Source organism: Euphorbia lathyris, chromosome 2, assembly GCF_963576675.1.
Source record: "Euphorbia lathyris chromosome 2, ddEupLath1.1, whole genome shotgun sequence".
NCBI lineage: Eukaryota > Viridiplantae > Streptophyta > Magnoliopsida > Malpighiales > Euphorbiaceae > Euphorbia > Euphorbia lathyris.
The window spans coordinates 120,099,743-120,126,105 of NC_088911.1; the positions used below are offsets into that span (position 1 = coordinate 120,099,743).

At 38.4% G+C, this 26,363-nt stretch overlaps 3 protein-coding genes across 7 annotated transcripts; 1 reads left to right on the plus strand and 2 right to left on the minus strand.

Moving 5' to 3' along the window:
• The first annotated feature begins 489 nt into the window (after nucleotides 1-489).
• LOC136219714 (non-specific lipid transfer protein GPI-anchored 5) lies at nucleotides 490-1,419 on the plus strand. The gene is made up of 3 exons (XM_066007208.1): nucleotides 490-808; nucleotides 956-1,018; nucleotides 1,120-1,419. Exons 1-3 carry the CDS (start codon nucleotides 490-492, stop codon nucleotides 1,248-1,250), a joined length of 513 nt encoding a protein of 170 aa, XP_065863280.1. The 3' UTR covers nucleotides 1,251-1,419.
• Nucleotides 1,331-5,116, minus strand: LOC136219712 (protein CDC73 homolog). Of its 5 annotated transcripts, none has more exons than XR_010684247.1 (5): nucleotides 3,958-5,116; nucleotides 3,768-3,850; nucleotides 3,256-3,349; nucleotides 1,856-1,919; nucleotides 1,331-1,467 (listed from the first exon to the last, which is right to left on the minus strand). XR_010684247.1 is itself a non-coding variant. In XM_066007206.1 (4 exons), the coding sequence occupies exons 1-3, from the start codon at nucleotides 5,003-5,005 to the stop codon at nucleotides 3,257-3,259; spliced, it is 1,224 nt and encodes a 407-aa protein (XP_065863278.1). In that variant the 5' UTR covers nucleotides 5,006-5,116; the 3' UTR covers nucleotides 1,334-1,467; nucleotide 3,256. The 5 variants fall into 5 exon arrangements, 3 of the variants coding, with proteins under 3 accessions (XP_065863278.1, XP_065863279.1, XP_065863277.1); XR_010684248.1 differs by having other exon boundaries at nucleotides 1,365-1,462; XM_066007206.1 differs by lacking the exon at nucleotides 1,856-1,919 and having other exon boundaries at nucleotides 1,334-1,467.
• An 8,626-nt stretch (nucleotides 5,117-13,742) lies between these two features.
• On the minus strand, nucleotides 13,743-14,498 carry LOC136216597 (uncharacterized). The gene has a single exon (XM_066003153.1). The coding sequence runs from the start codon at nucleotides 14,477-14,479 to the stop codon at nucleotides 13,955-13,957; it is 525 nt and encodes a 174-aa protein (XP_065859225.1). The 5' UTR covers nucleotides 14,480-14,498; the 3' UTR covers nucleotides 13,743-13,954.
• Between the last annotated feature and the right edge of the window lie 11,865 nt (nucleotides 14,499-26,363).

A 26,363-nucleotide genomic window follows, 5' to 3' on the forward strand; every position in this document is an offset into this window, starting at 1 on the left:
ACTAACATAAAAATCTCTTTTATGTTAATAAATAGCATAAAAAGTGAAGTTGAGTGACAATAGAGGCAATTTTACCCGAATTTTCTGCTTAATTTCTAAAACCAGCCTTTTCCAGATTCCAAAAAGAGGAAGTTCTACTAAAAGTTGGAGTCAGAAACACGCTATGCTTCTGCTTAATTTTCCCCAAAGTCTGCCCATTTGAATCCCTAAAAAAAGAGGTCCCAATCATGCGGCAGAAGTTGGTCACCCATAAAACCAAGTTACCAACTTTCAAAATCTCCAGGTTTGAACACCTTCAGATCTTATTTGTTTACTTAGACCGTTAATAAACAGGAAGGGTTGGTCACCCACACAAGTTTCTCTCTCCCTCATCACCCCTTAATTCAATTCCTATAAAAGCCTTAACTCCATCTCCATATTCCATCAACCTAATTCAACTCCAATAACCACAAAAGATCTTCACTTTTTACAGGCATTTCAATAGATAAGATGGCACAAAGAGCAACAGCGATGAGTTTCGCCTTGGTTTTCATGGCTATGTTTTGGGCAAGAGGCATGGCTCAGTCTAGTTGTACAAATACCTTAATCAGCATGTCACCCTGCTTGAACTATATCACAGGAAATTCATCGACCCCGTCTTCACAGTGTTGCACACAGCTCTCTAGCGTTGTTCGATCATCGCCACAGTGCTTGTGTCAGGTTCTAAATGGTGGTGGTTCAAATCTTGGGCTAAACATCAACCAGACTCAGGCTCTTGCCCTCCCTGGTGCTTGCAATGTTCAAACTCCACCACTCAGCAGCTGCAATGGTAAGACATATTTCGTTTCACTTAGCGTCATATAAAACCGAATTCGAATGCCAACATTTCCCTGATCTAAAGATGATTACTTTATATCAAATGTTGAAATAATAACAAGATAAAAATATTGACTTTGTATTACCTGAATGTGGACAGCTGCTTCTCCAGCTGCATCTCCAGCAGGAACACCAGAAGATCCAACTTCAACTACTCCTTCAGGTACATAAAACAGCTTTTGAATCTTGTGCATCAATTCATGGCACTGCACTAAATTTTATGCCTTTTCCTGATCTAACTCGTTTTTTTCCTTATCGGTGTAGGTACTGGATCAAAAACTGTACCATCAACAGAAACAGATGGCACATCAGATGGAAACGCCATAAAGTTGTCCATCTCATTGCTTGCAGTTCTTCTCTTTGCTGCTTACAGTTCTACCTTTACAGCATACTGATGTTATTTTCTCCGGTCCAGCCTAATATACTTGCAATTCGCATATTCCTAATTTTCCTGTGTATGTATCACTTATTTCTCAGGACTTCTTCTGAGATTGGTATAGTTTTGTATTACTGAAGAGACTTCTTCTCTCTTCCCTTCCCAATAAATCTTATTTGTTTGGACTATACATATCGTTGTCAAAATGTTTAAGCAGACGCAATTAATAAGCTAAGCTACAGGGAAAACAAGATCAACAAATCAGCCAAGTGGATGTATAAAACTGACCGAAATGAATAAACAAGTTAATTGAAGGCAAATTAAAAACACGAAAAAGTAGCATTTCATGGCACATAGACTAATGCTATTAACAGAGGAAAACACCATTACTGTCAACATTCTTCATCTACTACCTACACATTGAAAGTTACACAGCTCGAAAACATTGCCAAAAACAACTTCATGCTGCAAAATTTTATGGCCAACCGCACTTGTAGAATTGAAATATTCAGCTCTGACAAGTAATTGGCACTCAAAATACCCCAAGGGGGAACAGACAGGTGCTCAAAGACATCTTCATGTACAATTCCTCTTAATCATAGTAATAAAGTTTCCATTTCATACCTGCCAAACAGTAGAAACAGTTACAATCGACCATGTGTAACTTGCGCACGATAGGCATTATATGCTGTAATCACAAACATCAGCAAAATAAAAATTATTGACCACATGAATTCTATCTTCACGTATGATGCTGGAATCAATTAGATAGAGAAATATGCTTCTCATCAACCTATAAAATATGGATCAACAAAAGAACATATAAAAATCCTAAGACCATCTGTAATCTATACAAGAAGATGGTGTAGAACTGATTCAACCAAAACGGTATACATAAATGTATTAGATAACTATACCTTGAGTTAACACCTTATCTAACAAGCAAAGGATAAGGTTAGAACTATTATAAAGTAAGGTGAAAATATAGATCCAATTTCCTGAATTAGCTTCATCAAATTCTGTCCCATTAATCCGCGATAATTTATTTTCAAGATATCTATTTACCAAAAAGAAAATCTAATTTGTTGGGGTAATCAACTGAATAGGTGCCAACAAGGGAACATCCAATGTAAATAGGTCCTAGCTTTATGAACAAAACTCAACGTTTCTGCCTTCATCTAAGGCAGTATTTAGGACTGCCTACCAAATTCCGAAATAAAAAACGCAAAGCTGTATTCAGCCAGCTTCCCTTGAGCAGTAAACGGTAAACCACCTAACGATTATGGCAACTTTGAATATTGGCAAACCCTGTAAAGGTTTGAGTTAAGTTCCTTATATGGTAGTTTTAGTACATTGAGTTGCAGACAGAATGCATCAAAACAACTCAATATCCTCCACATCTTCCCAGCACAGTGTTTATGCCATCGCATCAGCATACTAAATCTACAACCTCAAGAGAGAGTGATTATCAAGATGTCACAGCTTATCTCACCAATAACAGGGTCTATTTGAAAAATAAAACTTCAAGAGAGATTCTAGCATCATTATCAAGAGACCTATCAAGTTAAAACCTTATTTGGTTCCATATGCCAACTTTGTCAACCAGAAGCTCAAACTGCTTATAGTTTGATCTTTCATCTTGTTTACAACACTCTGGATTTATGCACTCAACACAGCCATGCTATCTTGCCAAAATACATACTTTTGATACCAAGGATAAGGTTCGTGTCACAATAAAACTCGAAAGGCTTAAGCTCAAGCCCTTGGTAGCAGAAAATTCCAATTCAATATCACATAAGGCAAAGCTAGATGTTAGGGAAGCTATATCGAATGAACAATTCTATCTCACAGGTTTATCTATATTGTCAATCACATCCAAAAACCATTCCAGTGCTAACATCATATGCTTTACACTAAAGTAGTCCAACACAGAAACATAATTTATTCACTATCTGCCAGAAAAATCTCAAAGAAATGTCACATATTTATTCCAAATTGTGAAAAATGCAAGCTTAGGTACGAACTTCAAGAATGTGAACGTGAACGGACAAATTCCTCTAGCCTGTCCCACACCTCCAAAGCTGCAGCTCTATCCTGGTGTCTCTTGTTTTTGCTAATCTGAATCATTTAGACAATATATTAATTTTACTATTGATGATTGTTGAGACGCTAACAGGTACTCCCTCCATTCTCAAATAAGTGTCGTTTTAGATAATTGTTTTTGTTCTTTTTGAAGTGTCGTTTTCGTTTTTCAATAAAATTTAGTATAGTTTTTTGGTCTAAGCATATAAATTTTGTCTTAGATTTATGTGTTTTTTAAGCTTTCAAAGTTTTATTTAGTTAATCCATGTAAATTTATTAATTTAAGTGCATATTAATTGTGTTTCTTAATTTGTGTGAAAATTCTAAAATGACACTTATTTGAGAATGAAGGGAGTATAAAAGATGGGGAAAAATAAATACTGATCAGCAAGGCAATTTAACTGAAATTGAAACTGTAATCATCAAAAAGCTCAAAAAGTAAATACATCCTTACCGAGATGATCTTTACATTCCACTGCTTTACTATCTTAGCTGATTCTACACTGTCATCTTCAAACCTCATGAAAAATCCAATAACTGCAGAGAATTTTGGTGCAAAGTATTATGAGAATTCAACCCGAAATTGCTTTCAAAGTTAACACAAAATCGAATTACCAACAGAACAGAAAACAAAGTATACTCACTTTTATTAAATATCTCCACATGATCCTTATAGGGCCAATCTTTAAACTGCCACTCTTTACCCAATACGAATACTGCAACTACTCGATCCCAATCCTCAGCCTTGAGCGCAGAGGGTTTGTCCCTGACCTCGTAGGCAGTCATCACTCTGTTTCTATCAGTACTGAACTTCTTCTGCACAGTGACACAATCTGGCCTCGTCCCTTTCATCTGTTTGACCTTCACATCAGTTGGTATATAAATTCCATCCTCCAAAAACTCCTTGACATTATAAATAGTAATCAATGTCTGAAATGCACTAGGCACTAAAATTATGGGCACTCCCTCCCCAAATTTGCCTCCTTTCAAATGCAATTTGGGCTTAGAAGCCGCATCATAACCCATCTCATCACCATACCCAATCCCTCTCTCGTCACTACCCATCAATCTACTCTTAGCAACCAACCCATCTTTCCTTTGCTGAGATTCAATTCTCTGCCTCTCCTCTTCACGGCGAGTAGATGCAACCAGCACGGTATAAAAATCTCGATTTTTGCATTCCAACAACGATTCTCTATCCTTGAGAGGCCTTTCCAAAGAGTAAATCATAGTAATAAAATCATCCTCTTTAGCACTATCAGTTACAGCGACATCACGAAGGACAACAGGATCATCAGGACGGTATTCATGGGAAAAAGCGATATCACCATTAGGGTTTTGCTGAGGAAGTTGAAGTTGTTGCTGTTGCTGGGGAAGAGGGAAGACAATTGAGTCGGTAGCAGAACTCTGGCCGGTGAGATACTCCAAGAGTGGTTTCCGATCGACGAAGCTAATAGGGGTGAGACCAAGTGCACGGGCACTCTGAAGATAATCAGTGTATTTGAGATGGGATTTCTGAATGTAATAGACGAGGGTTTCGAGGGTGTAGAGATTCCCCTGCTTGGACCGGTAGGCCTTGACTGATACAGGGAATGTGTAATCGGTACCAAATCGAAACTCATCGTTAAGTCGGATGATTTTGTCAACCTCTCCACGAATGGTGAAATCACGCAGAGCCGAAAGAGGGTCCATAATTTAAAAAAGGACAAGTACTACGATCAAAGTGAGAGGGGTCTATCCCTATGGGAGAAGAAGGTTTTGATGTTGCCGAAAAAACAGGTTATAACTTTCAGATTCCGTTTAGGATTTTTCAGTAAGCAAATCCAAAATCTTGCCGGGCAGTTTTTTTTTTTTTTTTTTTTTTGGTTAAGGTGCAAAAATACCCCTAATGTTTTGGGCCAGGAGCAATTTTACCCCTAACGTTGGAAGTCAATATCAATTTTATCCCTAACGTTAATAAATTGGGTCAATTTGAGAAATAATTCATCAAACTGTCTTCTCGGTCATGAATCTTGTTATCTACACTTAATATGTGTATCATTTTATCAGTAACAAATCACAAACATTCGTTGTGATGTGAAAAAAAATAAAAAATATACTGTCTTTTTATACGGATAAGATAAAAAAAATTCAAAAAATCCAACGAATTTATAAATATTAATCTCAAATTCTATTATTAAATTATAAAAAACATGAGATCCTTTTTTTAGAACGAATTATTATGCAATTGGTGCAGAATAATGAACAAAAATATCTGTGTTTTATAATAGTGTCTGAAATTGATCTAATTTATCAACGTTAGGGGTAAAATTGCTCTTGGCTTCCAACGTTGAGGGTAAAATTGCACTATTTTAGACGTTAAGGGTAAAATTGCTCCTGACCCAAAACGTTAGGGGTATTTTTACACCTTAACCCTTTTTTTTTTAACCAAAAGTCAGGTTTCAAACCAAACATTTTGAAAAGCCAAACATAAGGTCGAAATGGAACAAACAAACACCCCCGAAACCAAACTACCATTGAATAGAATCCAAATATAAAACATCGATATTGAAATCAGGTTATATAGAGATGTAAATAAGGTCGGGCATGTACCTTGTCCTGACTAGTCCGAGATTTCTCATCTCTATCCTATGAGTTAGATGGGATAAATTTGTCCCAATTGAAATCTCCATCCTCTGCATTACCCATTTATAAATATTTCAAAAAAATTATCCACATTTTCCATTATTTTCAGTTTCCGCAAAAAATCATCATTTATGTTTTTTTTTTTTAAATTAGCAAAAAGAGCGGTAAATAATAATATTAAGCATTAACCATTATTCTTAAAATAAAAACAACCAATGTTAAAATCTACTTAACTAATCTAAAAGAGTCAATTAAAAAAGCTTAATACATTAACAGTTTCCGAACTTGTCCTAAAAGGTTAATCGGTCCTTTAAATTTGCAAAGTATTTATTAGTCCCCTCAAGTTGTTTAAATAACTTATTAGACACCTGGATTTGTTTAAATTGACCTACTAGCCCGTAAACTTGCTTACAATGATCCATTTGCCCTCCGAACTTGTTTAAAGTGATATAAATTTTAATTTGCCCAATTATTTAAAAAAAATTCAAAACTTAAAAAATAAAAGTCTGATTCGTGATTTTATGTCTCTAAACCAAATTAACTTTCTATTTTGTATATTTTTATGGCATTTTTATAGATTTAAGGACTTAATTATGACACTTTAAGGAAATTTTGGGACTAATGAAACACAATTTAAGTTCAGAGAGCCAATCAAACTACTAAAATACGTTAAAAATTATTCATTATCAATTAAGACTGAAACATATAAAAATTATAAATTCAATTATTACAAGAAATAACCGGGTTCTGTCGAAGATCCCTATCGAGGATTAGCAAGGTGGGCACGTGGATCCCGCCTCTTTCCCCATGGAATTCTTATCGGGGATTCCCCGTTGGTACGGGTCACCAACGGGGATCCGCCCCATTTACATTCCTAGATCTCTCATTTGTCCCGACATAGAATAAGGGCTCGTTTAGTTCATATATTCATGTTTGCTATGAAGGACCCAAAAGACGGGTTACCAATAACAACAATCAAATACGCGGAATACCAATAACAACACCACAAGGATCAATCTAACAAACAATCAACCAAAGCACAACCCAAGTCCAAATCAAAATAGCAACTATAACCACAAGAATGGAAATCCAAAACCACAATCAACAACACAAGATTTATACGTGGAAAACCTCTTCGGTGTGAAGAGTAAAAACCACGGGACGTTTAAGGAGTCCACCCTACTTCTCTTATTATGATAAAATTAAGGGCAAAACAAACCCAATAAAGTCTTACAAAAGGTTTATAACCCACCAACAATCATGAAACAATAAGTGATTTGAAGAAGTAGACAAATACCAAGAAAGAGAAGAAATCAGTCTACAATCTTCCCCAACTCCGAACAGACCTTCCCGACCTCCGAGCGGCAATCCCAACGGTGAGAACAAGGAACAATATGTCTAGAAGCTCCTGTCCAAAAATCGTGACGATCCGACGGTTCAATCTCCGGGAATCGACAAAAGAGTGAACTGACCTAAAGAGAGAAAAGGCCAAATCCGAAAATCTCCTTTTGGTGTGTCTTTTCTTCTTCCTTCACTTATATTAAATGAATACAATTCATTCCAATAAATACACATTAATATAGCTTCTCAAAGAAACCAAAATTAATATTAAATGGACCTTAAATATGGGCGGGACCCATAACAATCTCCCCCTCCAGCCCATCACGGAGAGAAGAAAAACTCAAATTCTTCAACGTTTGAATCTCATCCCGGAAAGCTTATTACAAAGCTCAAGCTTGCTTCCAGGAACCACCTTGGTTAACATGTCTGCTGCATTTTTATCTGTGTGAACTTTCTTTAACAGCAATTCTTTCTCTTCAATCACATTCCGCAACCAATGATATCTAATATCAATGTGCTTAGTACGAGCATGATACATGGTATTCTTGCTCAAGTCCATAGCACTCTGACTGTCACAGAATGTCACATACTCACATTGCTTCAAACCCAACTCTTGAAGAAACCTCTTCAACCAAATCATCTCTTTACACGCTTCCACAGCTGCTATATACTCTGCCTCAGTAGTGGACAATGCTACACACTTTTGTAGCTTGGATTGCCATGAAATGGCTCCCCCTGAAAATGTAAACACATAACCTGAGGTAGACTTTCTATTATCAAGATCACCAGCCATGTCTGTATCTGTATATCCCTCAAGAATCGGTTTGCCACCTCCATAACACAAACTCAATTTGGAAGTACCACGCAAATATCTGAAAATCCACTTAACAGCTTCCCAATGAACCTTACCCGGATTAGATAAGTATCTACTCACCAAACCAACCGCCTGTGCAATATCTGGTCTAGTACAAACCATAACATACATCAAAGAACCAACAGCAGATGAATAAGGAACAAAAGACATACTCGTTTTTTCTTCATCTGACTTAGGACAAGCTCTATTACTCAACTTGAAGTGAGCTGCTAAAGGTGTATTAACAGGCTTGGCATTCTTCATATTAAACCTTTCAAGCACACGTTCAATATACTTTTCTTGTGATAGCCACAACTTTCCAGCTTTTCTATCACGAACTATCTCCATGCCTAAGATCTGCTTAGCTGGACCCAAGTCTTTCATGTCAAATGACTTGGACAAATCCTTCTTCAAGTTGGAAATCATCCATGCATCTTGTCCAACTATCAACATATCATCCACATATAAAAGAAGGATAATGAAGTTACCTCCAGGGAAATTTCTAAAATACACACAAGGATCTGCTGAAGTTCTATTGTAACCATTCTTTGTCATGAAAGAATCAAACTTCCGATACCATTGCCTTGGTGCCTGTTTGAGCCCATAAAGACTCTTCTTCAACTTGCAAACAAGCTTTTATTTTCCCTTCTCTTCAAACCCTTCAAGTTGCTCCATATATATCTCCTCATGCAAATCACCATGTAAGAAAGCAGTTTTCACATCAAGCTGCTCCAACTCCAAATCAAGACTTGCAGCTAAACCTAAAACAGTTCTTATAGATGTCATCTTGACAACAGGAGAGAAGATCTCATCAAAATCAATGCCTTTCTTCTGATTGCAACCCTTTACCACCAATCTGGCTTTGCGCTTCACTATCTTGTCACCATCTTTCTTGTTCTTGAAAACCCATCTGTTTTTCAAGACCTTCTTGCCTTTAGGAGGCTTCACAAGCACATATGTCTCATTCTTTTTCAAGGAATCCATCTCTTCTTTCATAGCATCAAGCCAAAGATTTTTATCTTTACTAGACAACACTTCTCCAAAGTTCTCTGGCTCCCCCTCATCAGTGACAAGAACAAACTCTGAGCTTGGATATTTTGTAGAAGGTTTTCTTTCTCTAGTTGACCTTCGAACCGGTGCTTCTTCCACCAAAGGAGCTGGCTGCTCCCCCTGCTCATGAACATCCTCTATATCATTCTGATCATCATGTGGAACATCATCAAATTCTGCTACACCACCACCATCATTATCAAATTCTGGTGCATCACCATCTTCATTTGGTTGTACCTATCAACACCATCAAGTGTTGCTTCAACATTCTCATTTGTTGGCTGCTCAACAGATATAGGAATAGAAACAGAAGACACATCAGTAGTATCAAAAGACAACGTAGGAGTAGAATTGTACCTTGTACTTAGAAGTTCTGAGCCCATCTCGTGCTCAAAGAATACTACATCTCTGCTTCTCACTACCTTCTTCTTCTCTGGATCATAGAGTCTAAAACCATACTCCTCATCACCATAGCCAACAAATACACAAGGATTAGTCTTGGAATCAAGCTTTGATCTTTGTTCTTTCGGCACATGCATGTATGCCTTGCATCCAAAGACTCTCAAATGTGAATAAGTAGGATCTCTACCCTTCCATGCTCTCTCGGGTATCTCAAGGCCAAGAGGAATTGATGGTGAACGATTGATCAAGTACACTGAAGTATTAACAGCTTCAGCCCAAAATGTCTTTGGAAGATTGGACATTCTAAGCATACATCTCACTTTCTCCACAATTGTTCTGTTCATTCTCTCTGCTACACCATTGTGTTGAGGGGTGCCAGGCACAGTTTTTACATGTCTAATTCCATGGTGTGAGCAATAATTCTCAAATTCTTTAGAAGTGTACTCACCACCATTGTCAGATCGAAGACACTTCAAATTTCTTTCTGTCTCCCTTTCTACCATGACGTGAAACTTTTTGAAAGTTTCAAACACTTCACTCTTTGTCTTCAACATGTAAACCCAAGTTCTCCGAGTAGCATCATCAATAAAAGTGAGAAAATATTTACTGCCACCAAGAGACTCCACCTCTAAAGGACCACAGACATCGGAGTGTATCAACTCCAACTTTCCTTCCTTCTTTGTAGACTTCTTAGAAAAGGAAGCTCTATGTTGCTTTCCTGCTAAGCAATAATCACAAGGGTCAAAAGAAACAGATTTATCAACAGGAATAAGAGATTTACCTGCCAAAAGTTTTAACCCTTTATCTGTCATGTGTCCCAATATTCTATGCCACAAATTAGGAGAGTTCTTTTCTTCAACTGCATTTAGCTCACCAGAACATACATTCAAGTATGTTTTATACAAAGAACAACATAAATCACCTCGAGCAACTGTCAATGAACCCTTGGACAATCTCCATTTGCCATCTCCAAAGGTATGTCTGAATCCTTCTAGATCAAGAACATTTGCAGACAACAAATTAAGGCGTATATCGGGAATATGGCGCACATTCTTCAATATAAGCATGCACCCAACACTTGTCTTCACCCGAATATCACCCATGCCAACAATGCTTGCCGAACTCTGATTTCCCATCTTGACACTACCAAAATCTCCTGCTTTGTAGTTCAAGAAGTATTCCCTTCTAGGAACACAATGATAGGAAGCTCCTGTATCAACAAGCCACTCTGTGCCTGAACCATCAACATGATGACACTCACTAGTTGCACAAATCAAAGAAACACCATCATCACTTTTAGAAGTGACAGCTGCAGTATTTTTGTCATCTCCCTCCTTCTGAGAATCTTGCTTCTTGCCTTGTTATCTTTTCCAACGGTAGCAATATTTCTTTATGTGACCCGGTTTGTTGCAGTGATGATATACCATAGGCTCTTTCCCATCTCTGGACTTAGACCTACCTCTTGAGTTACCACGCCTCTTTGACCTCTACTCTTGCCTCTACCTCTGTTCTCAACAACAAGAGCTTGTGAATTATCAACTCCCATCTCCTTTCTTCTTATCTCTTCATTAAACATACTCTCTTTAATCACATCCAAAGAAAGTACACCATCAGGAGCAGAGTTACTAATAGTCACAACAAGAGTTTCCCAACTATCTGGCAATGAACTCAATATAAATAAAGCCTGCAACTCATCATCAAGAATAATCTTCATAGTGGTAAGTTTGTTGATTATATCTTGAAAATCACTAAGATGCTCAGAAACTGACTTCCCACTTTTCAACTTCAAATTAACAAGCCTCTTAATCAAAGAAGCCTTATTATGAGCAGTCTTTCTTTCATAAAGACCTTCTAATTTCTTCCACAAATCATATGGGTCGGACTCTTGAGAAACATGGTTGAAAATGCTAATATCAACCCATTGTCTGATAGTCCCCGATGTCTTTCTTTTCAACTTTTCCCATTCTCTATCTTCCAATGTTTCTGGTTTGACTGGTTTGGACAAACTACCATCCTCTTTGGTTTCTGCATCAATTGGGTCATACAAATCTTTGCAAAATAACAAATCTTCCATCATAGGTCTCCATATAGAATAATTGGTTGATGTCAATTTAACCATGGAACTATTACTGCTATTAGACTCCATAGCTAACTTCAAAAATTAACCTTGCTCTGATACCAATTGAAGGACCCAAAAGACGGGTTACCAATAACAACAATCAAATACGCGGAATACCAATAACAACACCACAAGGATCAATCTAACAAACAATCAACCAAAGCACAACCCAAGTCCAAATCAAAATAGCAACTATAACCACAAGAATGGAAATCCAAAACCACAATCAACAACACAAGATTTATACGTGGAAAACCTCTTCAGTGTGAAGAGTAAAAACCACGGGACGTTTAAGGAGTCCACCCTACTTCTCTTATTATGATAAAATTGAGGGTAAAACAAATCCAATAAAGTCTTACAAAAGGTTTATAACCCACCAACAATCATGAAACAATAAGAGATTTGAAGTAGTAGACAAATACCAAGAAAGAGAAGAAATCAGTCTACAATCTGCCCCAACTCCGAACAGACCTTCCCGACCTCTGAACGGCAATCCCAACGGTGAGAACAAGGAACAATATGTCTAGAAGCTCCTGTCCAAAAATCGTGACGATCCGACGGTTCAATCTCCGGAAATCGATAAAAAAGTGAACTGACCTAAAGAGAGAAAAGGCCAAATCCGAAAATCTCTTTTTGGTGTGTCTTTTCTTCTTCCTTCACTTATATTAAATGAATACAACTCATTCCAATAAATACACATTAATATAGCTTCTCAAAGAAGCCAAAATTAATATTAAATGGACCTTAAATATGGGCGGGACCCATAACATGCTATTTGCGGTTGCTGTTAGTTGTTGCTTATGGATCGTAGATATTAGTTGATTTTTCTGTTAAAAGCAACTGTTTCGAAATTTTATCTAATACTTTTTATCTCCTATTTAGAATTAAAGGGTAAAGAGTAGTTTCGAAAAATGGAACGAAACTGGCACTTAAATGCTCCAGCTAAAATATAACTTTATTCGCAAAACGACCTACAAAGTAACACAAATACCGTTTTCATGAAGAAACTGGAAATACGAAAAAGCTAAAAACACGAAAAGGTGAAAAAACGTTAAAAACGCATATTCACATTTTCGTGTTTTTAACTTTAATTCTTTTTCACATTTTCGTTTTTAACGTTTTTTCATATTTTCGTGTTTTTAACGTTTTTTCACGTTTTCGTGTTTCCATATTTTTTAATGTTTTCACGTTTTTTACATTTTCATATTTTTTACATTTTTTTCATTTTTTTTTGTGTTTTTCGCATCTTCGTGTTTTTGACGTCTTCGTGTTTTTAGTGTATTATACGTTTTGTGTTTTTAACAGTTTTTCACATTTTTTTGTGTTTTGTGTTTTTTTGATGTTTTCCATATTTTTTCAAGTTTTCGTGTTTTTAACGTTTTCTTACATTTTCGTATTTTCCACATTTTTCACGTTTTTTCGCATTTTTCCGTTTTTTCATGGATTTTTTCTACATTTTTCTTTATTTTTTTTTATTTTTATAGTTTTTCATATTTATCAAGTTTTTACATATATTTTGTGTTTTACTGTTTTCCATATTTTTTTGTGTTAATATGTTTATTTGTTTTTCGTGTTTTCATCATTTTCTATTTTTATTTCGTCTTTTTTTTTTGCTGTTTTTACGTTATTTTTTACGTTTTTTTTTGTTTTTCGTATTTTTTACCGTCTTTTATATTTCTTCTGAACTAATATATACTTCAACAATTTATTATCATAATTAAAATTTTAAAATAACTAAGAAATTATACTCGAGGGTAATGATATATTTTGATTTACAAAACTAATTATTTCATTTTTGTAACCAAACATAAGAATAATTATTCCTAAGGAACCGCTATTCTATTCCATTTCGTAAACCAAACAACATCAAATAGTGATGTTTGGTGAAGAGAAGTTTAAAAGAGTACACTATGTCTAAAAAGTTGGTTTATCTCTTTTCAATGACATTTTTACCCCTAATTACACCATTTTAACCGTAAGTCATGTCCTTATTTGTGATTTTACACAAATAGCTATTAACCATCATCAAACAATTTTACAGGATGATCGGCTAGTCAAATCAACAAACAAGTACTGTAATAAGTTATTTGGCGATCAAGACAGTGTGATGGATCCATCAATGAAAAACCCAAATTTATTTTCTTACCCTTTTATCCTTTTCCAACCATTGAATCCTTAATGAGAAAAATTGGTACCACAAATAAAATAAGCTAAATAATAAAGTTTGAACTCAGAAAAATAGAAACTTGATCTAAAAAGAGAGAAGACTAAACATAACCATGTCTCTAGACCTTCCCTTAATTACTTCCTTAATTAGAACACCTTCTCTAGTAAAACCAGCCTTCTCCAACACCCTCTGTGACCCAACATTTTCATCATCTACCAGAGCTTCAACTCTCTCTAATCCTGGAAAATCACTGAATATAATCTTCCCCATCAATTTCACTGCCTTTGTAACTATCCCTTTTCCCCAGTATTTGTAAGCCAAAACATAGCCAAGTTCCGTTCTATTGCCAGAATTTATGGCCACTGAAATAGAACCAATAGGCCTGTTTTGAAGGCATATGGCTCTGTACCATGGGTGAGGTATAATTGTGTTGTTGATGTAGTTTAAGGCCTCTTGTTTGCTAGTATAGGGCTCCCAAGTGCAATACTTTGTCACTTTTTCATCTGTTGCCCACACCATGAAGTCATCTGTGTCTGAGATATTAAACGGCCTCAGAGAGATTTCTGAGTATTCTTCATCATCTGATTCTTTTGAAGAATGTGACTGCATTTTTGTGGATCTAAAGAAAGAAAAGTGTCTGTTTATATCAGATGGAAGCTTCCTGGATAAAGCAATATAGAAGAAGAAAATTTGGGTCTATTATGCTTTACTTGGTGTGGGGAGCAAGTAGTGGATTATATTGGTATTATTTATTATAGTCCAATTAGAAATTTCCTCTAATGTATGTTTTTATAATTTATATGTCACTTTCCCAATTATTATTATTATTATTATTTTTTTGATAAAATAGTAGGTATCATTTTATTAGATAAGGTACAGAGATACAGATACATGAAAAAGGAGGAATACAACCTCATACCCATACAGGTTAGTGCCAGTACAAGATCCATTACAGGAAGAAAAAAGACTACAATGAGTAATAAAAGCCATTAAAGGTAGAAACAATACAAAGAAACTAGAAACCATATACTCCTTGAAAGTCGAATCTCGTTGAAATAGTGCTGCAATCCGCTCTTCATCCTTCAAACTCTTCCAGACAATCGGATCTGAGTCCGTTTCTATTGTGCAACCACGCAGATCTATAGATCTACGGATAAGATAAATCTTTTCCGCTTGTGCTAAAACCGAAACAAGGATAAAAGATAGAAGTATGGCTAGCATATGTAGATCTGACGAAAAAAACTTCAAAAAAGTAATAGATTTCAAACCAACTAAAGTTACAAAACTAAGAAAATGCAAATCTAAAACATAGATGGGAGGAGGAAGAAGGAAGACAGACAAGCTTCCTTCTTCCTCCTCGGGATAGATCCGATTAGAAAGGATTTAGGAGAAAAGAAAGGAAAAGATGAAAGAAATAAGAAAAGAAGAAAGAAAATGGAGATGAACTTTGAAGAAGAGGGAAGAAAGGAGGAGAGAAGTGAGAGCTTCTCACACTAGAAAGGAGGAGAGGATAAAACCACCAATATTATTTTGTCACTTTTCCAATTACTAATATCATTAGTGATAGCATAATACACGTGTTTCGATGTATGATATAAGTGTTGAAACACCTTTCCACAGGATTTTGATTTGACAAAATTAATTAAGTGAAATTAAATATTCTACAACACACTAAGTTTAAATGCTTTGATTTATTGTTACTAATGTGTTTGTTCAATGTTGAGTTTATAATTTATTATAAGACATAAAGATCATAAGGCTCAAGCCCTATATGGAAGTCAAGGCCCAAGTCAAACAAGCCCAAGATCACTCAGCCCGCGTATTTCAAAACGCTGCCATTGAAGTGATGAAACGCATGCTGAGCAAAGAAGGATCCAGACGATCCACGTAGACAACTTCGGCTAGAAGCTGCTGAGCTGTCTCGACAAAACGTACAAGACAGCCGCTGACCACAAGACAGCTTCCAGACAAAGTATTTCCTCTTTTAGTAAAGATCAGAAGACGCAGCAAGCTGTCTGGTTGACGTTACCTAAAATGGAGGAACATACTGTCACATTGACCGAAGAACAGAAGATGCTGGAATCTGATTGGCCAAGAGTACTGCTGACAGACTGAGTGAAAACGACCTGTAGCCGTTTCCCTCCAACGGTCACAGCTCTCTATAAATAGAGCATTCAGAATCCACATTCAATAGAGAACTTTGAGCAAAAGCCGTTACGCTGACCAAACGTGTATAAAAGTTCTCCATCAAAAGCAAAGCAAAGTCTTACACTACAAGCTTATTCATTTGTGTAAAAGTCTAGAGTGATTGATCCTCAATCATCTAAGGTGTTCTAGCAATTGTTGTTTAGGACAAATCTTAATCATTTCTAGGAATAGAAAGGAGAAGCTAAGTACTCGGTTTTAGTACTTAGTGAATTAGAATAGAAGTGAGTAGAGGTATAGAGGAAGGTACTCTTGTTATACTCAGCTTCTGACTTGTAAAGGGTTTTCGAGTCTCTACCTTTAAAGAGCTCAGTAGTGAATTGGAAATCTCGGAACGTGTTCCGGGGACAGGACGTAGGCTTAGAAGAAGTTGAACCTGGATAACTCCGCTGAGTGAAGTATTTCTAACCCTTAACTCCTTAATATATTGCTTGCTTAAAACAACTAAAACTGACCAAGTAAAAGAGGTCAAGCTGAGTTGTGCGCTACCAACGAGTTAGTTCAGGAATAGACTCTAAGTGCTATTTCCTGACCTAAGCAACGAAGCTGACCTAGTCACTAGTTGACTAAGCCAGTGTCTTGCTGATTGCTAAGTGCCGCTGTTATATAATCTTTTCTCAAAGGAAAGAAATCTGCCCTAATCATTTAAAAAAAGTAAAATAGTTCCTAACCCCCCCCCCCTTGGAACTATATTTGCAACCTTATAAGGGACCAACAAGTGGTATCAGAGCTTAAAAGCTCATTACTAAAGGTCTAACAACCTTGATTTGATCCATACCATGGGTGAAAATAGCACTCGGTTTCTCCCTGGAAACCAGACAACTCAGATATTACCTGAGGGGCTATCCATTACTAGGCCTCCCCTATTCTTCGGGTCAAACTATACCTTTTGGAAGAATAGGATGAAGAACTTCATTCAAGCTACAAACATGAGTGCCTGGCTATCTATAGTCCAAGGCCCGTTTGTACTTGTGAAAGTTGTTGCTGGCCAGTCAGTTGTTAAAGCTGAGATTGAATGGACAGAGGATGATCTCAAGAAGCTTCAAAACCATGCTTCAGCTATCAATATGCTTCACTGTGCGCTCGATGCTGCAGAATATAACAAAATCTCAGGTTGTGAGTCGGCACAAGAGATCTGGAAGAAGCTGGAAGTCACCTACGAGGGAACAAACAAAGTAAAAGAATCCAAAGTGAATCAGCAGATGAGACTGTACGAGCTGTTCGAGATGAACAATGATGAGGGCATTTCAGACATGAACGCAAGGTTCACCAACATCATTAATGAGCTCAAGAGACTTGGGAAAATCTTCACTGAGGAAGAACAAGTTAAAAAGATACTCAGGAGTCTTCCAAAAGACTGGCAAGCAAAGAAGACAGCAGTTGAGGAAGCTCAGGATTTAACCACCTTCAAATATGACGAACTCATCGGTTCATTGCTGACCCATGAGATATCCATGAAAAACTTTGAGGTGAAAGAAAAATCTGATGAGAAGAAGCAGAAGTCACTTGTCATGAAGGCTGACTCCACTGACGGGAGTTCAACTGATGATGAGGAGATGGCCATGTTCACAAGAAAGATGAAGAGGCTGTTCAGGAAGAACGACAAATATTCTAAAAAGCCTTACAAAAGGTTTGATAAGTATAAGGCTGACTCAAGCGACAGTAAATACAGAAAGGAAAGCTCAAAGCCCATTACATGCTTTGAGTGCCATCAAGCTGGCCATATTAAGTTGAACTGCCCCACGCTGAGGAAAGACAAGAAGAGTGGGAAGAAGGCAATGGTGGCTACTTGGAGTGACAGTGATGAATCTTCATCAATAGAAACTGAGGCCACCGAGTCAGCAAAGATATGCTTTATGGCTGACGAACTTGCTGAGCCATGCGTCTCTGAGCATGCTGACCCATCCATCGCATCAGATGATGAAGAGCAATCAAATGAGGTAATTTCTCTTCCCCAACTCAGAAACGATATGGTTAATGCCCTGAGTGATCTCTATACACTTGTTAAGAAGTGTAATAAAAAGGTTAGAGCACTCAGCAGGCGCTGTGACGAAGTGGAAGAGGTCAAACTGAGTGACCTCAGATACCTTCTTCAGGACAATTCGACTCTGCATGATAACATGAAGATCATGCATGAGTATGTGTCTGAAGTCCAGTCAGTTTCAAAGAAACTGAGGAAGGACGTCACAACCATCCAGAACCAACTAAAGGTTCCTAAGAAAAATAACATCCCTCTGAGAACTCAGTACCAAGGTACTCAGTAGAGATGGAATCCCCAGCGAAAAGTCTAGTGTGACTTTTGTGGGAAGTTGGGACACACTACTAAAGTGTGCTAGCACGCTCAGCACTGGGGTGCTGACAAGTCAGTAAAAAATCCTAAACAGAAGGTCAGTTGTGACTTCTGTGGAAAGAATGGCTATACTGTCCATATATGTCGCCATAAAATAAAATATGATGCTATACCTGTTGCACCTAACAAGTCAGGACCCAAAAAGAATTGGGTACCTAAAGGAAACTGATCACAATGCATGTAAGCCTGAGATGTGCCGAGAAGTCAAAAATGTGGTATATTGACAGCGCATGCTCAAGGCATATGACGGGTGATGAAACTCAATTCATCATGTTTGAACGTAAACGAGGAGGAAGCGTAAGTTTTGGAGACAACAGAAAGGGTAAGATAGTAGGATCAGGCACCGTTGGAGGTAATCCCACTATTGAATCTGTCTCCCTAGTCAGCGGACTCAAATATAACTTACTCAGCGTAGCTCAGCTATGTGATAATGGGAGAAAAGTTATATTTGATGATAATGGATGTTAAAAGTGCATTTCTTAATGGAGTAATAAACGAGGAGGTCTATGTCAATCAGCCTCCAGGGTTTGAGGATTCTAAGTTCCCAAACCACGTTTACAAACTCAAAAAGGCTCTGTATGGTCTCAAGCAAGCACCACGTGCTTAGTATGAGAGGCTGACCAACTTCTTACTGACTAGAAATTATGTCAGAGGTCAAGCTGATACAACCTTATTCATTAAGAGAAAGGGTAAAGATACCCTGCTGGCACAAATATATGTAGATGACATCATTTGGTGCTACTAATGAATCTATGTGCAAGGAATTTAGCAAGCAAATGCAGACTGAATTCGAAATGTCAATGATGGGAGAACTCAACTTCTTCCTTGGACTTCAAATTAAACAAGGAAAGAATGGCATATTCATCAGTCAAGCTAAATATGCTAAGGAGATATTGAAGAAATATGAACTAGAACATTGTAAGCCAATATCCACTCCTATGGGCACTGACACTGTCCTCTGTGCTGATGAGAATGGTAAGTCAGTAGACAGCAAGTTGTACAGAGGTATGATTGGCTCTTTACTTTACTTAACAGCAAGTAGGCCGGACATTCAGTTCTCAGTATGTTATTGTGCTAGATATCAGGCTAACCCTAAGGAATCCCATTACATAGCTGTAAAAAGGATTCTTAGATATTTGCAAAGCTCAGTAAATGCAGGTTTGTGGTATCCAAATACTCATGACTTTACACTCATTGGATACACTGATGCTGACTATGGACGGGACAAGCTCGAAAGAAAAAGCACCTCTGGAGGATGCCATTTCCTAGGAAGCTGTCTTGTATCTTGGTTCAGCAAGAAGCAGGCGTCAGTAGCCCTGTCCACAACTGAAGCTGAGTACATTGCTGCTGGAAGCTGTGTTGCTCAAGTCCTATGGATTAAGCAACAGCTTGAAGATTATGGTGTTCAAACAAAGACAATTGAAGTCAAATGCGACAACAAAAGTGCAATTGACCTCTCAAAGAACCCAATTCAGCACAGCAGGATGAAGCATGTCAGCATAACACATCACTTCATCAGAGATCATGTACTCAAGAAAGAAATTAAGCTGACTTATGTGCCAACAGATGAGCAGCTTGCTGATATCTTTACAAAGCCTCTAGCACGAGAGCAATTCAGCATACTGAGAGAAGCCATTGTTATGTTTAATCCACTGTCTTAAAATTCCTAAGTAAAAATGTGATATGATGCATGCTGAATGAGTGATACCATGCTGAGTGCCTAAAGATTTTCATTCAAAATCACATGCCCAGAAATAAATGCACACTGAGTGAGTTATCTCATGCCGAGTAACTAATCTCTATAACTATCCGTTGAACAAAACTGACTACTCAGAAAATGAAACGTTTATAACAACACACGCTGAGTAAAAGTAATTATTAGCATTTAATGCCACCACACGCGTAATGACACATGTACTGCGCATGCGCCGAATACGTCTTAAAGTGTCATAAATGTCAGGGTTTCTGCCGATTGGACAACCCAAGGGAAAAATCGACCTAAATTCAAACGGAAACCTAAATTTAAAAAAAAAAATCTATAAATAGTGGGTATTTCCCCACTATTTTCTCTCTACGCGTACTGAACTATAGAAAGCTTCAAAATTTCCTTAAGCACTTACGAACTTCAGAACCTCCCAAGATGACAAAACCCTCTTTCAACGTCTCCGGTGCCGGTCGTTCCAAGAACACCACCGATGGACCATCTAACAGTAATCCATCAACTCAGCCTTCACCATCCAAAGCTGTTGGTAAAGAACAAGCCACTCAACCTCAGGGAAAACCAGCTAAACCTAGGCAGTACATTCGCGTATTCGAGAATGTACGAGAATGGAAAGTAGAACCTTCACGATGGGTTTCTCAGACCTTCATCGACTCAGAACAACCGTTCTGTGATTGGATAAAGAACAACGGCTGGACCGAGCTGTTCTCCCTGCGTTTTCCCACCTACCCTGACTTGGTTATGGAATTCTACCATAACCTCAAAGCTGACGTAAAAGACCATGACTACTTAGTCACCGAAGTCAGAGGAAAAACCATCTTCACAACCCAACGTACTTGGGATCCCTACTCAGTCTCAAAACTGAAGGTGCTGAGTTAAGAAAAACTGGTGACCAGGAGGACATCTACTATGATGAAACCTTCTGTAAGCCTGCTGGGTACATTGGAGAAGTATCCAGTTCATCCATGGGTCAGCATCAGAAGATGGCCCACTTCCTGCTGGTTCAACTGATCTACCAGAAGATCCACTGCACCAGCTCAGCGTCTCACTTCGAGATGTGCTTTATATGGCACATGCTGACCTACAAACCGATCAACATGCCAGTGTTTCTAATAGGTGGATTCCTGCGCAGCACAAACAATCTAAGGCTAGGCTCCCTAATTACCAAAATCCTAGTTGACCACCAGGTTGACCTACAAGGAGAAACCTGGATGAACGGATCTGAGATCACAGCAGCAGCACTGCGTGCCCTAAAATTCAACCAACCATTGAAGAAAGGGAAATTTATTGAGCAGCCAGAAGGGCAAGCTGAGGAAGTGCTACCTGCTGAGGTAATCATCCCAGCAAAAGGAAAACGGACAAAAGCTCCAGCGACTCGAAAAAGGAAGCCTACTGGTACTCCATCTAAAGAAGCTGAGCCAAAGTCCAAAAAGACCAAATCAGCTGCTGAGTCACACCAAGACAAAACTCAGTCAGCTGAACAGCACTGCCGGCAAGATGAGCCTGCACCTGAGGATACAACTGATCCTCCTCAGAAGAAGCAGAAAACTTCTACTCTTTCACCCATCAATGCCCTTCCACTTGACTTTGTAGTCACTTCGGATTCACACTATGCTCAGCATCATGCTGAAGAAACTGAGCAACAAGAGGATGAGGTAGACCTAGACGAACACTTCGTCGCTCAGCTCGAGGAAGAGCTTGAAAACGACGATACTGAGGATGAAGGGAATGCACAGGAGCAAGCGGAGGAAGCTGACTCTGAAAGGACAGCCAGTGAAATTGCTCAAGCTGATCAAGCTACTACTGAGTCAGTCGATGGAGTTGAACAACATCAAGAACAAACTGACCAGCAACCTGCCGATCAGAACATACAAGGCTCTCCATCTCAAGCTGATAAGAATCAAGCTGATCTTCCCCATGTACAAAAGCCCAGAAGAAGAAGACTGGTAAAGGCCAGCATCTTAGACCAACCAGTCAGCGCACCGGTACATGATCCTTCCAAGGTAAAGATGACCTTCTTTAGGAAGCCAGTTCCTTCTGCACCAACTCCTCAGCCTTCCCAGGCCTTAGAAAAACAAGCCTCTGTTTCTACACAGGAACATGCCGAACAACCTAACCCTGTAAATCCAACAATCCACACCGAGCAAACTCAAGAAGAAAACATAGCACCCGTCAGCTCTGAACCTATCCAACCTGACCATTCCACTGAAGCTGACCCTGCTCACCAAATATCTGGACAACAAACACTTGAGCAAAACCCAACACTAACTCCAGTCCCTGACCCAGCAACCTCTTCTTTACCTGGTCAAACTGATATCTCTCTAGCCACAACAAATGTCACTAAGTCCAGTCAAAGAATCATTGACTCAGTGCAGGCCCTGATTCGAGACATTCAACACTCAACTCCTCCTGCTGCTGCCATTTCTCCAATTGAGTCTACTCAGCCTTCTCAAGTAACTCAACTTCTCAATGAAGTTAAGGAACTTAAAGATCTGCTAAGTCTTCTCCTATCTTCGCAAGCACAGCATGCTAGGCAGGATTCGATAGCTAAACTGGTTGAGATCCAGCTGACCACTATTCAATGCCTCACTACTCTATCTACCCAGATCCAGAACCTGTCAGCTGTGAATCCCAATCTCGCCACATCTTCTGAGTTAAAGATGTTGTTTGCTCAGCTTCACACTGAACAGAACAAGACAAATGCTCAGCTTGCAAACACATCTCAATGCTCAATGGAGCAACTAAGTGAAGCAGTTCGTCTACTCAACCTTCACAAAGAGGAAATGGACACCGCTCAGCTCAAACAGGATGCGCTACTGACCACTTCCTAGAAATTTTTTGACCATGTCAGACATACGAATCTTCAGCGCGAGCACTACGACACTTCACTTCTCAAAACTTTCCATAACTCTTTTGCTGCGCTGATAGACACAATTACATGGCTGGGAAAAGGACAAGCCTATGTACTCAGTATGCTCAGTGCCGCTGACATCCGTATTAGTCCTGAGGTCCTAAGCAACGGTGCTCCTATTTTTGATGGGTTAGACGAAAGTGCTGATCGCTTGAAGACCTTCTCTGCTGAGCTATCCAGAGCTGTTCTTTTGGACTCCTTCAAGTTGCCTCCACCTGGTGCTGGCAAAACGGGGGAGAAGAAAGATCAGCGAAGAACTCAAGCTGAAGGCAGTCAGCAAAAGAAGAAGAAATAGATAGCTCATTTAAACATAGTCTATACTTAGTTATTTCCTTCTTCTTATGTATGCTGACTATTCTATGTTATCTAATATAATACTTGCATTATCAATCCAACTTGTGTTACTTATCCTACCATGCTAAGTATTATGAATGCATCTTCTAAGTACAAATTAAACTCAGTAAATGAGTAGAATACCTATTAAATGCATGCTGCGTAAAAATTAATGATTGAACCTGTCTAAACTAAACCATTGAACAAATAAATTACTCAGCGCTCTGTCACTATACATCACTTCCGCTGAATACTGAGTAAAATAGAATATGTCCCATAAGCTGACCTATACCTGAAAACTGATCTTAGACTTATTCAATTAAACCTTAGAATGTTTAGAATAAAACTAAGTCAGTAGCTCAGCCCTGACGGGGGAGTTCACTTAATCAAAAAGGTCAACTATCATGGGGGAGCTCAACGCTGAGTTCCTTGCTGATTAGTTTTGCCAACATCAAAATGGGGGAGTTTGTTGAAACACCTTTCCACGGGATTTTGATTTGACAAAATTAATTAAGTGAAATTAAATATTCTACAACACACTAAGTTTAAATGCTTTGATTTATTGTTACTAATGTGTTTGTTCAATGTTGAGTTTATAATTTATTATAAGACATAAAGATCATAAGGCTCAAGCCCTATATGGAAGTCAAGGCCCAAGTCAAACAAGCCCAAGATCACTCAGCCCGCGTATTTCAAAACGCTGCCGTTGAAGTGATGAAATGCATGCTGAGCAAAGAAGGATCCAGAAGATCCACATAGACAACTTCGGCTAGAAGCTGCTGAGCTGTCTCGACAAAATGTACAAGACAGCCGCTGACCACAAGACAGCTTCCAGACAAAGTATTTCCTCTTTTAGTAAAGATCAGAAGACGCAGCAAGCTGTCTGGTTGACATTACCTAAAATGGAGGAACATACTGTCACATTGACCGAAGAACAGAAGATGCTGGAATCTGATTGGCCAAGAGAACTGCTGACAGACTGAGTGAAAACGACCTGTAGCCGTTTCCCTCCAACGGTTATTTCGAAATTCGAAATAACCAGAAGCTCTCACAGCTCTCTATAAATAGAGCATTCAGAATCCACATTCAATAGAGAACTTTGAGCAAAAGTCGTTACGCTGACCAAACGTGTATAAAAGTTCTCCATCAAAAGCAAAGCAAATTCTTACACTACAAGCTTATTCATTTGTGTAAAATTCTAGAGTGATTGATCCTCAATCATCTAAGGTGTTCTAGCAATTGTTGTTTAGGACAAATCTTAATCATTTCTAGGAATAGAAAGGAGAAGCTAAGTACTCGGTTTTAGTACTTAGTGAATTAGAATAGAAGTGAGTAGAGGTATAGAGGAAGATACTCTTGTTATACTCAGCTTCTGACTTGTAAAGGGTTTTCGATTCTCTACCTTTAAAGAGCTCAGTAGTGAATTGGAAATCTCGGAACGTGTTCCGGGGACAGGACGTAGGCTTAGAAGAAGCTGAACCTGGATAACTCCGCTGAGTGAAGTATTTCTAACCCTTAACTCCTTAATATATTGCTTGCTTAAAACAACTAAAACTGACCAAGTAAAAGAGGTCAAGCTGAGTTGTGCGCTACCAACGAGTTAGTTCAGGAATAGACTCTAAGTGCTATTTCCTGACCTAAGCAACGAAGCTGACCTAGTCACTAGTTGACTAAGCCAGTGTCTTGCTGATTGCTAAGTGCCGCTGTTATATAATCTTTTCTCAAAGGAAAGAAATCTGCCCTAATCATTTAAAAAAGTAAAATAGTTCCTAACCCCCCCCCCCCCTTGGAACTATATTTTCAACCTTATAAGGGACCAACAATAAGGAGAGCTTTGGAATTAAATTGATGGAGTAAATAACCGCTAAGACACTGAATCCGCTACGTAGACGGATTCGCGATTCACACTTAAAATTTACGATTACAGTTTGGACATTATTATAAACTGTCTAAATTACATCCACCATTCAGGAGTCGATATGTGTCCTGAAAGAAAGCTAGGGTACACTCCTTGCATCGACTATCCGATTTGCCCCTCGCACCTTATAATTAGAACGCAACGTCATCCCTTGCAATCCATACTCAATTGCTTAGTGCTCACCTTATAAACTCTGCTAACTTAAACATCAAAGTGGGGTCGCCAGTCACCGGTCCTGTCTTGATCCCTTTTTTGTCTTATTTCGGGTATAAAAAGGACTTCAGTTGTCGCTTGAGCACTACCATCTGAATTCGGTTGTACAAATTGGTGCGGTGAGCGTGGATCGAACAAACACACGGCCATGATGCATCACAAGAACATAATAGACCCATCATCCTTGCGATAAATCCACGAGCCTAGAACACCTATCGACTCTAGCATTAACGCATTGGGGCTCCTTCAAATCACTCATGACTTTGATAGGCGTATTAAGGAATTCCTGAGTTCACTCGACCCTTTCAATAAGATATCTATGGACTGGATAACTAAACAACACCTCTACAACATCAACACAATACATGAGGCCACCCACATTAGTGCGATAATAATGGGTCCGATGGTAGCCCTCGGGGGTCGGACTGGATAAAGATAAATACGAATGGCGCTTGCAAAGGGAACCCGAGTTTTGCGTTCGCGGGAGGCTTAATCTGGGATGCCATGGGTTCTTAGTTAGCCGGATTTGAGATTAACATTGGTTATTGTACTGTTACTCTTGCTGAAATTTGGGACCTTTACTACTGGGATAAGGGGTCCCGGAGAGTTATAGTGGAACTCAACTCGAAGATGGTACTGGAGCTTCTTACATGTGTGACAGATCTTCATCATTGTTGAGTGATTTCCGTAAGTGCACGGTTTCGCTTGTAGTAATAAAAAGATATCGATCTCACAGGGAACGTTTTTTCACGAAAACTTATTTTAATACAGTTTAAATTACGTCTTTAGGTTTATATTATAGAAAATCGTTTAATTGAATTGAATTGAATTGAATTAATCAGA

Bases quoted from the DNA above. Each gene is read 5' to 3' on its own strand.
- LOC136219712 (XM_066007206.1), bottom strand. From the start codon at position 5,005: ATGGACCCTCTTTCGGCTCTGCGTGATTTCACCATTCGTGGAGAGGTT. The intron at 3,851-3,957 runs GTGAGTATACTT...AATTCTCTGCAG, and splicing joins TGTGGAGATATTTAATAAAA to TTATTGGATTTTTCATGAGG. The intron at 3,350-3,767 runs GTAAGGATGTAT...TAAATGATTCAG, and splicing joins GGAATGTAAAGATCATCTCG to ATTAGCAAAAACAAGAGACA.
- LOC136216597 (XM_066003153.1), bottom strand. From the start codon at position 14,479: ATGCAGTCACATTCTTCAAAAGAATCAGATGATGAAGAATACTCAGAA.
- LOC136219714 (XM_066007208.1), top strand. From the start codon at position 490: ATGGCACAAAGAGCAACAGCGATGAGTTTCGCCTTGGTTTTCATGGCT. The intron at 809-955 runs GTAAGACATATT...GAATGTGGACAG, and splicing joins ACCACTCAGCAGCTGCAATG to CTGCTTCTCCAGCTGCATCT. The intron at 1,019-1,119 runs GTACATAAAACA...TTATCGGTGTAG, and splicing joins AACTTCAACTACTCCTTCAG to GTACTGGATCAAAAACTGTA.